Source organism: Condylura cristata, unplaced genomic scaffold (genome assembly GCF_000260355.1).
Source record: "Condylura cristata isolate star-nosed mole 26May11 unplaced genomic scaffold, ConCri1.0 scaffold00028, whole genome shotgun sequence".
Classification (NCBI taxonomy): domain Eukaryota; kingdom Metazoa; phylum Chordata; class Mammalia; order Eulipotyphla; family Talpidae; genus Condylura; species Condylura cristata.
Genome location: NW_004567129.1, coordinates 13,190,939 through 13,205,841, shown reverse-complemented (window position 1 = coordinate 13,205,841; position 14,903 = coordinate 13,190,939). Strand labels below are relative to the sequence as shown.

The 14,903-nt window shown below is 39.1% G+C and overlaps 1 protein-coding gene across 1 annotated transcript in view; it reads left to right on the top strand.

Annotated features, from left to right (window-relative positions):
• The window catches only part of HYDIN (HYDIN, axonemal central pair apparatus protein), a 289,232-nt gene that overhangs the window by 53,681 nt on the left and 220,648 nt on the right, over positions 1-14,903 (top strand). The window contains exon 8 of the mRNA XM_004690198.2: positions 12,747-12,948. Coding sequence (XP_004690255.1) covers positions 12,747-12,948 — 202 coding nt within the window. The remainder of the gene's footprint in view (positions 1-12,746; positions 12,949-14,903) is intronic.

The window sequence follows — 14,903 nt, the reverse complement described above, 5'->3', positions numbered from 1 at the left end:
CTAGTGGTGCAAGGGGTTAAAGCACAGCACTAAGATGCTGAAGCCACTTCAGCATGAGTTTGATCCCTGTCCTGGAGGAGATCCACATGGCGCAGTAGACCTTTCCTGACCTGCCTGCTGCTCTCCTCAGCAGTGTACTTCATCAGTCTGCCTGTTCTGCTCCCCACTCTGTCTCTGGTGAAGCCTTTCACCGCCCCTGCACGTCTGACCTGTACCCCTGTTCTGTATGCATAAATAAATAATAAAATATATATTTTAAAAAATCTACAAAGAGCTGACAAAACCTAATTCAGTCTTTAAATGGAATATTTATTCCTGTCTTTTATTCACTTTTTATTCTTCATTTGTAGCAGTATTCAATCATTTGACATTCTGAATCCTGTTAATACTTCCTCCCAGTTTGTAACTTTCTTTTTCATTTCCTTAATGGTTTTTCTTGCCGAACTGAAATTTTAATTTCTGATTAAATCCATGTTACTATTTTTTTCTTTTAAGATTAATACTTTCCCCCGCCCTTTTTGCTAAGAAATGTTTACCTTCCCTGACATCATGGATGTGTTTTCCTACAGGTAATGCTTTTTAGCTTCTCTGTTTAGGTTAATGATTCGTGAGCTTTGGCTTCATTTTTGTGCATGTGTGAGGTCAGGTCACGTTTTTTTGTTTTCCCTGAGGGGATAATCGCCTCTTCTTTGTTCTGTGACTCTAGTTAGTGGCTGTGTTAGCCTGTTACTTAATCTATTAATATTCTGATTATTTCTTCTGATCTGAATTTATGGTCTCCCTTTTTAGTCTCTGCAGACTTCTCAGGATAATGAACTTCTTGTTCATTATTCCATTCAAAAATTCTCTCTTCAGTGAAGTCTCAACTGTTGCATTTTAGTTTTCAGTTGTATAATTATTTTCTTTTTCCCCTTTTTTTTGCATGGAAGAACTGGGATGTAGGCCAGAGGTGAGGGAAGTGAGAGGATTCACCAGAGACAAAGTGGGGAGCAAAGCAGTTGGATTTACTGAAATACACTGCTATAAGAGAAGCAGTAGGTGAGACAGGAGAGGTCTGCTGCACCATGTGAGTCAGCTCCCTGGCTGGGAATCAAACTCGTGTTCTAGGGGCTGCAAATAGCTTCATAGTGCTGAGTCTTAATGCCTTGTGCCACCAGGGAGGCCTCTTGAACAGTCTTGTTTTCCTATCATGTCACTGATGAATTTTCAATTAAAAAAAAATTATCAAGTTTTTAATGATGTCAATCACCAAATTTAACTTGCTGCTTACCAATGACTCCGATGTAAATCTTTCCCCACACTGTTCAGCATTATTTACAGAACAATGCTGTAAGTAATGGCATTTAAGGAGAGGAAAGGTTGTCCTTTACTTACCTGAAATGAATTTTCTCCCCACATCCTGTTGTCAACAAGCATTATTCCTCCTCGTGCTTAGTGGTGTGTTTCTTAATATTCAGACATCTGGGAATTTCCTAGTTATCTTTCTGATATTTTTAGCTGAGTTCCACCAGTGACAGAAAACAAACCGTATATGGCTTCTGTCCTTGAAATTAGTCGAGTTTGCACTCTGGTTTGGAAGATGTTCCATTTTGGTAAATGGGCCTCATGCACTTGAAAAGAATCCAGGTTGCATCAACATCTATTATGTCAAGTTTGTTAATCACGTTGTGCCTTCTTTTAAAATTAATTATCATATGCTGTTCAGCCCTTTTATGTTGAATGCAACTTATGATTTATTTGGGCTGAGTCTTCCGTTTGACTGTGAAGAAACTGTTACCACTAAGAGATAATTATTAGCTGAATTTCAACAAAGGCCTTTGTGTTATTAGTGCTGATAGCAGATGAAAGAAAAAAAGAAATGAGTGTTAAACTCATTGGTGATGCTTTTCTTCCATCTTTGTCTCCAGATCTTTGTGAAACATCATTTTGTTTATGTCAGCCACTAAAATTAATTATTGGAAGAATAGTGATCTTAGAATTACCTTTGAATCACTATATCATAGTGTTACAAACCAGGAGTTTAAACAAGAATGCAGCATAGTTAACCTTTGCTCTAGTTAAAATAGTTAAAGTAACAGCTAAATAATTATTGGTGGTATTTTAAAGAGATTATCTTAAAATACCATCTATCTTATCCTTTTAAACATTTTGGGTATACTTTTAATACATTTGACATTAATACTCTGGCACATTGGCTTAACTCATAAAGAAGTCTACATATATGTTTAGGTATTATGTCAGGCATTTTTATCTGTTTGAGTTTTGAGACCAGTACTTGAGAGACTTCAGTGATAATCTCCACTAGTCATTAGATTCCCACATTTGAAAAATTGAAGCCTAAGAAATTGGGTGACTCAAGGTCACAAAACCACTCAGAAGCACAATTAGAACCCACACACAGTTCCCTAACCCTGCACAGTGCTTTGCCCATCCTGGAGGTTGTCTCCCTAACCTCTCAGGTGACAACATTCGCTTTTTCTACTCCCTTCACCCACTGAAGCTGAAATACAACTGCATTCTCCCAATTACTTCTTATCTGGATTTTATTTGCGTGTGGTTTGTTTGATACCCATACTTAGAAATATTGTCCTGAGTTAAAGGAAATGAAATTTGTGTATTAAAACTTCATCATGCCTGTAAAAGTTGACTTCTATACCCTGATATTATGGTGCCAACTAGGGTGTATGACTTAAGACATTTTCCTTTTTAAAAAAGATGTATTTATTTCTGTGTACAGAACTGGGGTACAGGTCAGAGGTGTAGGGGAGGTGAGACTTCACCAGAGACAGAGTAGGGAGCAAAATAGGCAGATCAATGAAGTACATTGCTGAGGGGAGCAGCGGGCAGTCAGGAGAGGTCTGCTGAGCCATGGGGGGTCACCTCGGGGGCCAGGGATTGAACTCTCACTGAGTGCTGTGCTTTAACCTATCGTGCCAACAGAGAGGGCTCAAGAAGTAAACTTAACTGTCTTGTAGCATTTTGCCTGACATGTTGCAAACTGATGATAAGAATATGCTTTCATCGTTATTGTGGGTTATCCATGACCAGAACCTATAACCTTCCATTAGTGAAAAACAGTCATGAGTAATGACTGCCTAAGCACAATTAATCATGGCACTTTTCTAGACAGCCATGATTACTGTCTTCTCATTTCATTAAATAAACATCTGATTGAATTTTCAGCAGGTGTTTGACGTGAGGAGGGACACTTAGCTTAGGTTGTCGATGCAAACCTTTTCTTCAGATGTCCTCAACAATGTTCTGAAGAAGGGGCACAGATACTTCTCTGTGGGCAGTCTTCAATCACAACCTAAAAGTTGTGTTTATACCCTTCAGTTGTTAGTTGCCCATGGATATATTACTGATTAGAGGCAGCAAAGAGATTTCTTTGCTTTATCTACAACCAGAGTTTGAACCAGCCCTTTGATATTAAGAAGGTTGAATATAAGCTTCTCCAATATCTAATAATTACTCATCAATGTTTTCCTAAACCACAATTCTCCTTTCTTCTTGTGTAAGCCTCCTACTGTGGTGAAATCAAGTTTGTTTAGGCAATTGATTTTATACCAGAAATAATTTCTTTATTTTTTCATTGTAGTCTAAACTTGAGTAAGGGTTGAAGTAACGTAATACTTTTTACAAACTAGAAGAAATCAAGAATTCAATTACTCAAGACTACATTGATAACAAAACAAACAAAACCCAAACCAAATCAAAATTAGAATGAGTAAACTAACTCGTCCTGTCACTTTAATAAAATTGAGCAGTGAAAATATTGACTATGGAGAGACAAATGATTAATTGCTCAAGTTTTGTATTTTATATAATTTGAGGGTTCAGGGTGGTTTTAGTATTCAAGGCAGGCTTAAAAAAAAAAAGAATGTTCTTGTTGTATCTGTAGTTACTTGAATGAGCACTAAAAGTAAGAGCACAGTGTATTTTTTCTTCAGCCCTGGTGAGGTTGCTGTCACCTTGAAAGTGACATTAACTACTGGCATAACCAGGAGAGCGAGCTGATGCACTTACTCAGCATTTTTTAAGTATTATGTCTGTTACTGAAAAGGAGATATTTCAATTCAGGAGTCAGGAGTTTGCAAATAGGCTCTTTTCCCCAATGGTGTGTGATGATGTATTATTTTTAAATGTACGAGCAACCATAATATTAGTTCTTCATAGGGCAGCTTTATGGTCATTTATATATTTTAGTCTAATAAACTGTAATGTTTTCCTCCTAAAGCAACAAATGAATGCCAAGGTGTATGTGATTGAGTGTGATATATTTTACAATTGAAACCACTAAATAATGTGTATCTGAACATATGTATGCAGCTCCACCTGTGAGAACCTTCTTTCAATGGTGCGATTATTGTGATCAGTTATAAATACTTGTCATTATAATTAGAAACAAGGTAGCTTCTAGCATTAGAAACCTGCAAAACATAGTTATTGTAAATGGAGCTAATGTTTTAGAGGCAGTACAAACGCTCCTTGGCCAGTTTTTTCATTTGCTTCTTATTCCACGGTTTGGGAGAGGGGCTAGCCGACGCTGGGGCATCCTGAAGGTCAGGGATTGTGTTTAGGGAAGTGGAGCGAGATCTTTGGAAACCACATAGCAAGAGAATACTGCTAAGTCATCAAGGCCCAGCATTTAAAGGGATATAGGAGGATGTCTCGTTAGCCCGCTTCCGTTTAGAGATGAATAAACTGAGGCTCAGAAATGTTAAATGACTCAGATGTTAAAAGGAAAGCTAGAACTTGAACCCAAACCTTTGGCGCTGTCTGAAACCAGCTCACTTTCTATAATCCTACACTGCCTCCCATGCAGATTAAGAAAGCTGATTTTTGCATTAACGCTCAGTATTGGTGACTTCTGTCAAGTCACATTAATTTTCCCCCCCGAAATCCTTCAATGACAGAGCACTTCCAAAGAGGTCTGCACCAGCAATTCGCTAGAGGGGTAGATTTGAGCCTCTGTGACCAAGGATGAGAAACATCTGCTCTTTCCTTCAGTTGTTGGTTCCTCCCCAGATAATCTATGACTCCTCATCAGTTTTATTTACTGTCCTCCGTGGGCTGGAAGTCTGAAACCACAGTGTGAAATGTATCATGTAAAGAGCTAGCTTCACATTTTTTGGGGAAAGTCAGTTTTGCTCATGTTTGTTTTTGTTTGATGGATAGTAGCGAAACTGGCAAGAGGTAATGAGACTGTCCACAAAATATATCTTTACTGAGACATAATAAATGACTATGACTAACCTCATCTACAGCGACTGCAGCACTCAGAGGACCTGGGTAGGGACAGGTGGCTGCAAGGGCACAGTGAACATGACCTCAAGGTGCAGCACCCTGAACATTCTCAGGGGGTAGCCCCCACCCATGGAATCAGTTTTCTGAGCAGCGAGGGGCTGGGGGCTCTTTTACAAAAGGCCATCTGTATGAAAGCAGCTGTAGGGAGAAGAGGAGTTACTGCTTCCTTCACTTTGTGGAGATGATGGCTTTGGGGCATTGTGGTGGGAAATATCAATATTAATTGGTTTTCAACTAGAACGTACTAGCCCTTGCTGTTCTTCTGGGAAGGAGAACTTCTATAGCGAGCCACTCACCGATGTCATTAGACTCCCTGACTCCTAGTTGTATGAGATAGGTAAGTCCCTGGACTTTATTTCCTATTAGTTTTTGTGGACGATGAAATAGTTGAAGTAACCATGAAAGCACAGAAATGTTGTAGTATACTCAACAACCATTATACTTAATACATCTGAAGATTTGGGAATGCATATTTCTTTCAGATTTTAAAAAAGATTTATTTATGCATACAGAACTGAGGTACAGGCCAGAGGTGCAGTGGCAGCGAGAGGATTCACCGGAGACAGAGTGGGGAGCAGAACAGGCAGATCAAAAAAGTACACTGCTGAGGGGAGCAGTAGGAGAGACAGGAGAGGTCTGCTGTGCCTGGTGGGTCAGCTCCGGCTTCGCAGTGCAGCGCTCCAACCCGCTGTGCCACCAGGGAGGACTCTCAGATATTTTAAGGTTAACTAAACTGATTATAGGTGCAAAATGACTTGGCTATTCATTTTTGACCTAAGTCCCCATGTCTTCCTCAGAGGAGCTGTATTAGGTGCACTTTTATTCTATTACTACGTATTTACTTTTCCATAAACCATATTACAGTTGTCTTGAGCAGTGTTAAACTTCACAGAAGTGTCATCATGACATGTAAATAATTTACCTTCTTGCATTTTTAAATTCAAAATTGTGTTTTAAAGATTTAGATACTTAATACAGCTCTGATTCTTTTAAACTTAAGAGATCACATCACTGCAAGTAGAAATACTATAATTTACCCACTTTCCTACCAAATAGGAAGCCCTCCCTGGCTTTTTGCTCTGACAGACAATGCTGTGGCGAATGTCTTTATGTGTCTTCTCATGCAGGTGTATGAGGATTTCCTTCGTGTAAATATCTAGGAGTGCAGATGTTGAGTTCTAGGGCAAATGTATCTTGAACTTTATTGTGCATTAAATTGATTGGTTAGGTGGTTATACCTGTTTATGTTTCCATCATCACTATATGAAATTCTTGTGTCTTCTATCCTTTTAGTATACTGACCATGTAGCCTTATCAAATTGATTGTGATTATACATGGTCTTTCATTTTATGTTTCTTTCATTACTGGTCTTGTCCAGCTGCTTTACATGTTTACTGGAGGCCTTATAAATCTCTTAACATTAAAGTTTTAGATGAGTAATGTTTTCATATAAGAATTAAGGCAGTATATTAAAATATATATCGAAGGGTTTTATTTCTGTGCTACACTAAACCACTTTCATTTATTCGTTTCTTATTTATCTTTCTAGTGCTTTTATGCAAATAGATGCAGACATCAAAAATAAACCTTAATGCCTCCACTTGCTTCTTCCTACTTCTTTGCATATTAATGTGTACTTTTTTAAAAAAAGATTTATTTATTATGCATGCAGAACTGGGGTACAGGCCAGAGGTGCAGAGGATTCACCAGAGACAGAGTGGGAGCAGAACAGGCCAACTGATGAAGTACACTGCTGAGGGGAGCAGTGGGGGAGTCAGGAGAGGTCTGCCGCACCATGTGGTCACCTCCAGGGCAGTGATCGAACTCATGCTGAAATGGCTGTGCTTTAACCTGCTGCGCCACCAGGGAGGGCCCTCAACGTGTACTTTTTAATACCTTCTACTTTTAGATGTATCACAGATTATTTAAACAGGCTTCTCTCTCTTTTTTTTAAGTTTTGTTTACTTATACATACAAGAGCTGGGGTACAGGCCAGAGTTGTGGGGGGATGAAAAGATTGACCAGAGACAGAGTGGGGAGGAGATCTACTGAAACGTACTGTTGAGGGAAGCAGTGGGTAGATCAGGAGAGATCTGCTGCGCCATGTGGGTCACTTCCCTGGGATCAGACTCATGCTGCAGTGGCTGCAGATAGCCTCATAGTGCCGTGCTTTAACCCATTGTGCCACCAGGGAGGAATAAACAGGCTTCCCTTATGAGTACTTGGGCTCTTTCCACTCTTGGTTATTAACAACAGTGCTGTAATGAATACCCTTGTTTTTCTGTCTCACCTGTAGAATAAATCCCTAGGGCACAGGCTAAATAGTTTTGTAATTTTTGATAGATATTTTGATCAGTATCACCAAATTCACTCCACGAGGTGGGAAGGAATGGCACCACTTTGCCTTCCCACAGCAATGTGTGTATGAGGATCCCTTTTCTCGAATAGTCTTGCTAACAAATTATAGTCTCAAACTTTTGTTTTACCAATTTTATGGGGTGGGGAGAATTGGTATAGAAGTACATCTTTATTTTTGTTTGTTTGTTTGTTTTTTATCATCAGTGAAGTTGAGCATGTTATCTAGGGATCCCTTATATTTCTTTTTTTTGCAACTATTTTATTCTTCTATTGAATTATCTTATTGATTTCTGAGAGCTATTTGCATGTGTGGACTTAATTCCTTTGTTTCAGATCTAAGGAGCAAATATTTACCCCAGTTTTTCATTTATTTTTACTTGTGGAGTTATGTGACATGTAGATTTTTTCCTTTATGTATAACTAAATTTCTTAATCATTTTTGAAGGGACCTAGATTTTGACTCATACTTAGAAAACTTTCTCCTCTCTAAAATTATAGAGAAATTCTCCTATATTTTTACTTTTATATTTTCATGTTGACATTTAAATATTTGATTTCATTTACCATTTATTCTGATAATTAGACATAAGGAATGATTTTTTTTTACTGTATGGTTTCCACCTTGTCTCAATACTATTTTTTTTAAACAAAGCTTAGTTTTACACCAATGTATTTGGTTTAGTTTTGGCTTTTTCTATTTCCTTGATATATTTTTTTGTGTTCTTACCATTTTGGAAACATTATGCTATTATCTTAATTCTATATTTGCTATGTTATTCAATGTTTTTATAAATTTTTTAAAAGATGTATTTATTTATGCACACAGAACTGGGATACAAAGCAGAGATTCAGGGGGCAGTGAGAGGATTCACCAGGGACAGAGTGGGGAGCAGAACAGGCTGACTGAGGAAGTACACTGCTGAGGGGAGTAGCGGGCGGGTCAGGAAAGTTCTGCCGCGCCATGTGGGTCACCTCCGAGGCTGGGGGTGGAACTGATGCTGAGTTTACCATAAAATTGGTAAAACAAAAGTTTGAGACTATAATTTGTTATCAAGACTATTCGAGAAAAGGGATCCTCATGCACACATTGCTGTGGAAGGCAAAGTGGTGCCATTCCTTCCCACCTCGTGGAGTGAATTTGGTGATGCTGAAGTGGCGTTAGCTTCTTAGTGCTGCGTTTACCCACTGTGCCACCAGGGAGGGCCCATTTTTATAAATTCTTTAAAATTTTTATAAAATTCTTTTCTAACATGAATGGAGATCTTATATATTGTTAAATCTAGTCTATGTTAATAGATTTTCTAATGGTGAGCCATCCTTGCATTCTGAAATAAACTACCATTATTTATTTATTTATTTCTACAGAATTGGGGTACAGGCAGTGAGAGGATTCACCAGAGACAGAGTGGGGAGCCGACTGACGAAGTACACTAAGGGGAGCAGTGGGCAGGTCAGGAGAGGTCTGACGTGCCATGTGGATCATCTCTGGGGAGGGGATCAAACTCATGCTGAAGTGGCTTTAGCTTCTTAGTGCTGCACTTTAACCTGCTGTGCTAATTTATTATTATTGCTAATTTTTCATTTGTGGCTTTACAGGTCTATCAACTTGTTTGTTTTATCTTTGTCAGTTTTTAATAGCAGTGTTATGCTGAAAGTGCAACATTAGAAATTAAGGCCTAATTGTACTATTTTTTTTTTAAAGATTTATTTATTTATTCATACAGAACTGGGGTACAGGCCAGAGATGCGGAGGGTGAGAGGATTCACCAGAGACAGAGCGGGAAGCAGAACAGGCAGATCGATGAAGTACACTGCTGAGGGGAGCAGCGGGCGGGTCAGGAGAGGTCTGCCACGCCATGTGGTCACCTCCGGGGCAGGCGGGAATCGAACTCATGCGGAAGCGGCTTTAGTTTCTCAGTGCAGTGCTTTAACCCGCTGCGCCACCAGGGAGGGCCCCTAATTGTACTATTTTTAACAGTAGAGGGACATAGCTGAAGATACAACGATATCAATATAAATTGCACAAATTGCAGCCTAGAGATAAATAAAAAAAAAAAAAAGGAAAAAATAAAACACAAAACAAAACCAGAAAAGCAAAAGCCAGTTGTACTGCAATTGCAATCCAATTGTAATTAGATTCTTAGAAAGAGAGGGAACAAAAGAATGGGGTAAAAATTGCCTAAGAAATAATGTCTAGGCAATGTCTAAAAATCATGGTAACATGGATCCGAGTGTTTACAAAGCTCAGAAAACCCTTACTGTTACAAAATACTGCTGAAAACCAAAGCACAGGGGAAAGACACATTACCCTAAAGACCTAAAAATAGTGATGAAGGTATACTTTTCAACTATGGAAGTCAGAAGATAGTAAAGTAATAGTATCCAGGTCTGAAAGAAAAAGTTAATTTGGAATCCTTTACCCATTGAAATGTCCTTAAAAAGTGAAGACAGAACAAAAAATAAGTAAATACATCTTCATTATATCAAAGATGCCAATCCACTGCTTTTTTAGTTTTCATGGTCTCAGTTGAGAAGGTAACTATTATTTAAACTGTGAATTCTTTGATGATGTCTTATTTTCACTGGCTGTTCTTTGGATTTTCACTTTGTCTTTGATTTTTAGTGGTATTGCATTATATTGATTATAAAGTTATGAATGCAGCACGACTTATAATAGCCAGCACATGAAAGCAGCCTAAATACTCATTGACAGAGGGTTGGGCCAAGACCATGTGGTCTTCCCACACGGTGGGCTACTGTTTAGCCATAGGAAAGATGAAGTACTGCCCTTCATGGCAAAAATGGGAGGAGTTAAGCAGACCTATGTGGAGTAAAGAAAGTCAAACTGACGAAGACAAATACTGGACACTTACATAGCAGACCATTTAACAATGTAAAATACTTAAAAACCTAGCAGACATCATTAGGTGAAGTGAAGATTCTGAGGTGCATAGAGTGCAAGGAAGGAGGAAGGAACAGGGGACATAAGGAACAGAAAATTGAAAAATAGAGTTGTTTTGTCACTAAAAAATGCTTTGAAGGATTCCATCTTTATTGGTGTATCTCTGTGTCTCAAAAATAGTATAATCTGCATGTTGTAAACACAGAATCATCATTAAAGTTTGTCCAAAATTACTATTTTCTCTGCCTACTAGGAACCTTATAAGTAAGGCATAGAAATCTGCGGGGTTTTTTTGTTTTGTTTTGTTTTTTAAAGATGCTTATAGAACTGGAGTACAGGCCAGAAGTGTGGTGGGTGAGAGAATGCACCAGAGACAGAGTGGGGAAGAGACCAAGCAGATCTACTAAAATACTGCTGAGGGGAGCACGGGATGGGTCAGGAGAGGTCTGCCACGCCATGTGGGTCAGCTCCCTGGTGGGGAATCAAAATCATGCTGCATGGCTTCAGAGAGCTTCATAATGCAGTGCTTTAACCCATTTTGCCACTAGGGAGAGCCTGAAATCTATGTTTTTGTTTTTGTTTTTTTAAATCATATAATAGTTTGTTTTTACATCATTTTGTACATTTTTCCATCTCAGTTGTAATCCCCTTGGGCTTCCCACCACCAAATCACCCATGAGCCATCACCATAGTCCAGTGTATTTTGCTCCCCCCACTGTTTTTGACCCCATTCCCCACTCCACCCCCATACCCCATAAAATGTTTCTGGTATATAGATGCTCATTATTATTATTATTTTCTCACCTGGTCCATTATACTCCTGCTATGAGGGAAACCATCTGGTATTTTTCCTTTTCTTTCTGGCTTATTTCATTAAGCATGATCTTTTCCAGCTCCATCCATGTTGCTGCAAAAGGCCTGTGTTTGTTTGTTTGCTGTTTTTTGTGTTTTTTTTTTTTGATTGCTGAGTACTATTCCATTGTGTATATGTACCACATCTTTTGAATCCAGTCATCTACTTTTGGGCATTTGGGCTGCTTCCATGTTTTTTGAATTGTAAATAAAGCAGCAATAAACATGGGGGTGCAGCTATCTTTTTCAATCAGTGTTTTTGTGTCTTTTGGGTAGATACCTAGGAGTGGGATTGCTGGGTCGTAGGGAAGCTCCGTGTTAAGCAGTTTGAGGAACCTCCAAACAGTTTTCCATAGTGGTTGTACTAGTTTGCATTCCCACCAGCAGTGCAGGAGAGTTCCTTTTTCTCCACATCCTCACCAACATCTGTTGTTGCTAGTTGTTTGAAGATGTGCCATTCTCACTGGGGTGAGGTGGTATCTCATTGTGGGTTTAATTTGCATCTCCCTTATTACAAGTGATGTTGAACATTTTTTCATATGCTTGTTGGCCATCTGCATTTCCTCTTTGGAGAAGTCTCTTCTGCCCATTTTTTGATGGGGTTGTTTATTTTTGTTGAATTTCATCAGTTCTTTGTATATCTTTGTGATCAATCCTTTATTGCTAGTTTTGTGTGAGAAAATTTTTTCCCAATCAGTGGGATGTCTGTTTTTTGTAATGTCTCTTTTGCTGTACAGAAGCTCTTTAACTTGATGCAGTCTCATCTGTTTCTCCTTCCCTTTACTATTGTTGCATTGGGTGCTGTATCTTCAAAGATGTCGCTGAAGTGTATGTTGTGTAGTGTTTGGCCCATCTTTGCTTCCAGGTATTTTATGGTTTCTGCTCTTATGTCTAGGTCTTTAATCCACCTTGAGTTGATTTTTGTGTATGGTGCGAGGTGAAATCTATGTTTTTAACAAAGTCTGTGTAATTATTGTTAATTCAGTTCACACTATATGAATTTAACTACTGACATCACTGGTCAGAATAAGAAAAAAATAAAACTATTAAAAAGAAGAAAAAGTAGGAAACCATAACATTTTATATATATTTTTACCACGGCCAGTCAAGAGAGTTTGATTCTCTATATCCACAAACAAACAGCAAAATTCAAGTTTTCTGATCATGTCTGATCTCTGGATTGAAGGAGAGAAAAAGGAATAAGATTTCTTGTGCTGATATTACATTCTTTATCTTCACCTTGGGTTTGGGGGCTATTGGGAAATAGCATGGTAGCATCGTTCTAGAATAAATCTCTAAGTGTGTTTATGATTTGTTAATTCCTAGGAGAAAAAGTGTTTATATCTCTATATGGAGCTGCTGTAGACATGAATATAAGACTGGATAAGAACTCCTTGATCATTGAGAAAACCTACATATCTCTAGCCAGTCAGCGGACTGTAACTATTCACAACCGCAGTAACATCATCGCCCATTTCCAGTGGAAGATATTTGCTACCCAGGAAGAAGAGGACAGAGAAAAGTACAGGTTTGTAAGAAAAATCACCTCTCTGCTATAATTGACGGAGGAGCACAAAACTCATTTATTAGGAAAAATCAGTCAGATTTCTAGTAAGGTTTTAGCTAACTTGAATGATGTCACATTTTTATAATTTGGTTCTAATGTATGATGCTCCCTTGGAGAAGTTCATTTAAAGAGCTGGAACTGAGGGCTGTTGCTGCGGACCAGCGCAGCAGGAGCAGGAGACAAGTTTCAGGGATTGCAATTCTGGCGCAGGGTGGACAAGGATGAGGTTGAGTGACAGACACGACTTCTAGGAGTGCATATCTGAATGGAATTTATTTTTAAGAGTGCAGAGCATTTATACAATTTTTCTTGGCAAGCAAATATAGGGGTACAATGATTTTTTCAATAGAAGCATGACAGGTAATACATTAATGTCTTTTTGTTTCTGTGATGTTACCAGGGGCCTGAGACCAACACGGGGCCCTAGGAAACTACTGTGTATTCAAGGTTCAGTGCTGCTAAACAAATGCCTTATCTATCACCTATGCCTTTCTAATCCTTTTAATTACTCTCTCTATTCATTTCACAAACCACCTGGTATATAGGAGTTAATCGCATAATAGAATTAAAGATTGTAAGGGAGTTTCTCAGAAGTAAATCAGTATCGAGAATAGAGGAAGTTACATTCCTGTCAAGAGTATCATTAGAAACGAAGCACAGTATCCATAGCATTTTGTTGTTGTTGTTGTGCATCAACAGAATCAGAAAACAAATCAACAAGTTAAGTGACCATTCAAGAATCAGCCATTCTTCTATTCTTGGAGGGCCACGTATTTCCTCCCGTGTGCCCGGTACCTTGACCATGCCAAGCTCTAAGGATTTCTCACTTAGGTGCTGCGGGAGAGGATGTGGCAGGCCGTCCCTGCTGTGAAGCTATCCGCAGCCACTGCAGCATGAGTTTGATCCCTCCACCAGGGAGGTGACCCACATGGCACGGCAGCCCTCTCCTGTCCTGCCCGCTGCCCCCCTACGTAGTGTATTTCATTCCATCAGCCTGTTTTGCTCCCCACTTTGTCTCTGGTGAATCCTCTCATCTCCCCCATACCTCTGGCCTGTACACTAGTTCTTAATATGCATAAATAAATAAGTCTTTTTAAAAAATGCTGGAAAAGGCCCTCCCTGGTGGCGCAGCAGGTTAAAAAGCTAAAAATCACTTCTGCATGAGTTCAATTCCTGCCTGCCCCGGGGGTGACCACATGGCGTGGCAGACCTTTCTTGACCTTCCAGCTGCTCCCTTTGCCTTTTCTGCTCCCCACTCTGTCTCTGGTGAAGCCTCTCGCTGCCCCGAGCCTCTGGCCTATACCCCAGTTCTGTATGTACAAATAAATCTTATTTAAAAAAAAAGCATACAGCTTTAACTTCTTAAAAAAAAAAAAGCTGGAATGGAGTTATGTGGCACAGAATGTTGTCCATCTTCAGAAAGTCTTAATTTGGTTATAATTAAAAAATATATATATTTATTTATTTTTATGGCCAGAGGGTGGGGGTGGGGTAGGGTGAGAGGATCCACCAGAGACAGAAAGGGGAGCAGAACAGGCAAATTAACTGAAATACGCTGCTGAGGAGCACAGTGGGTGAGACAGGAGAGGTCTGCTGTACCATGGGGGTCACCTCCCTGGCTGGGAATCAAACTTGTGTTGCAGTGGCTTCAGGTAATTTCAGTGTTGTGCTTTAACAGATTGTGCTACCAGGAAGGTCCCATGTTCTGTTTTATCAGCATTGTTCAACACCCTCTCATCATGCAATTTAACCATGATTTCTTGTTGGTATCTTTAATCTTCTTTTTAAAATGATACTTCAGCAATGGAGAACATTCATAAAATGGAAAACCACACGGTCGTAATTAATCTCATCACTGTCAAATTTTGAATACCTCTTTTTCCTGAGCCCTGTCCTTGCCTCTTTGAAACCCCATC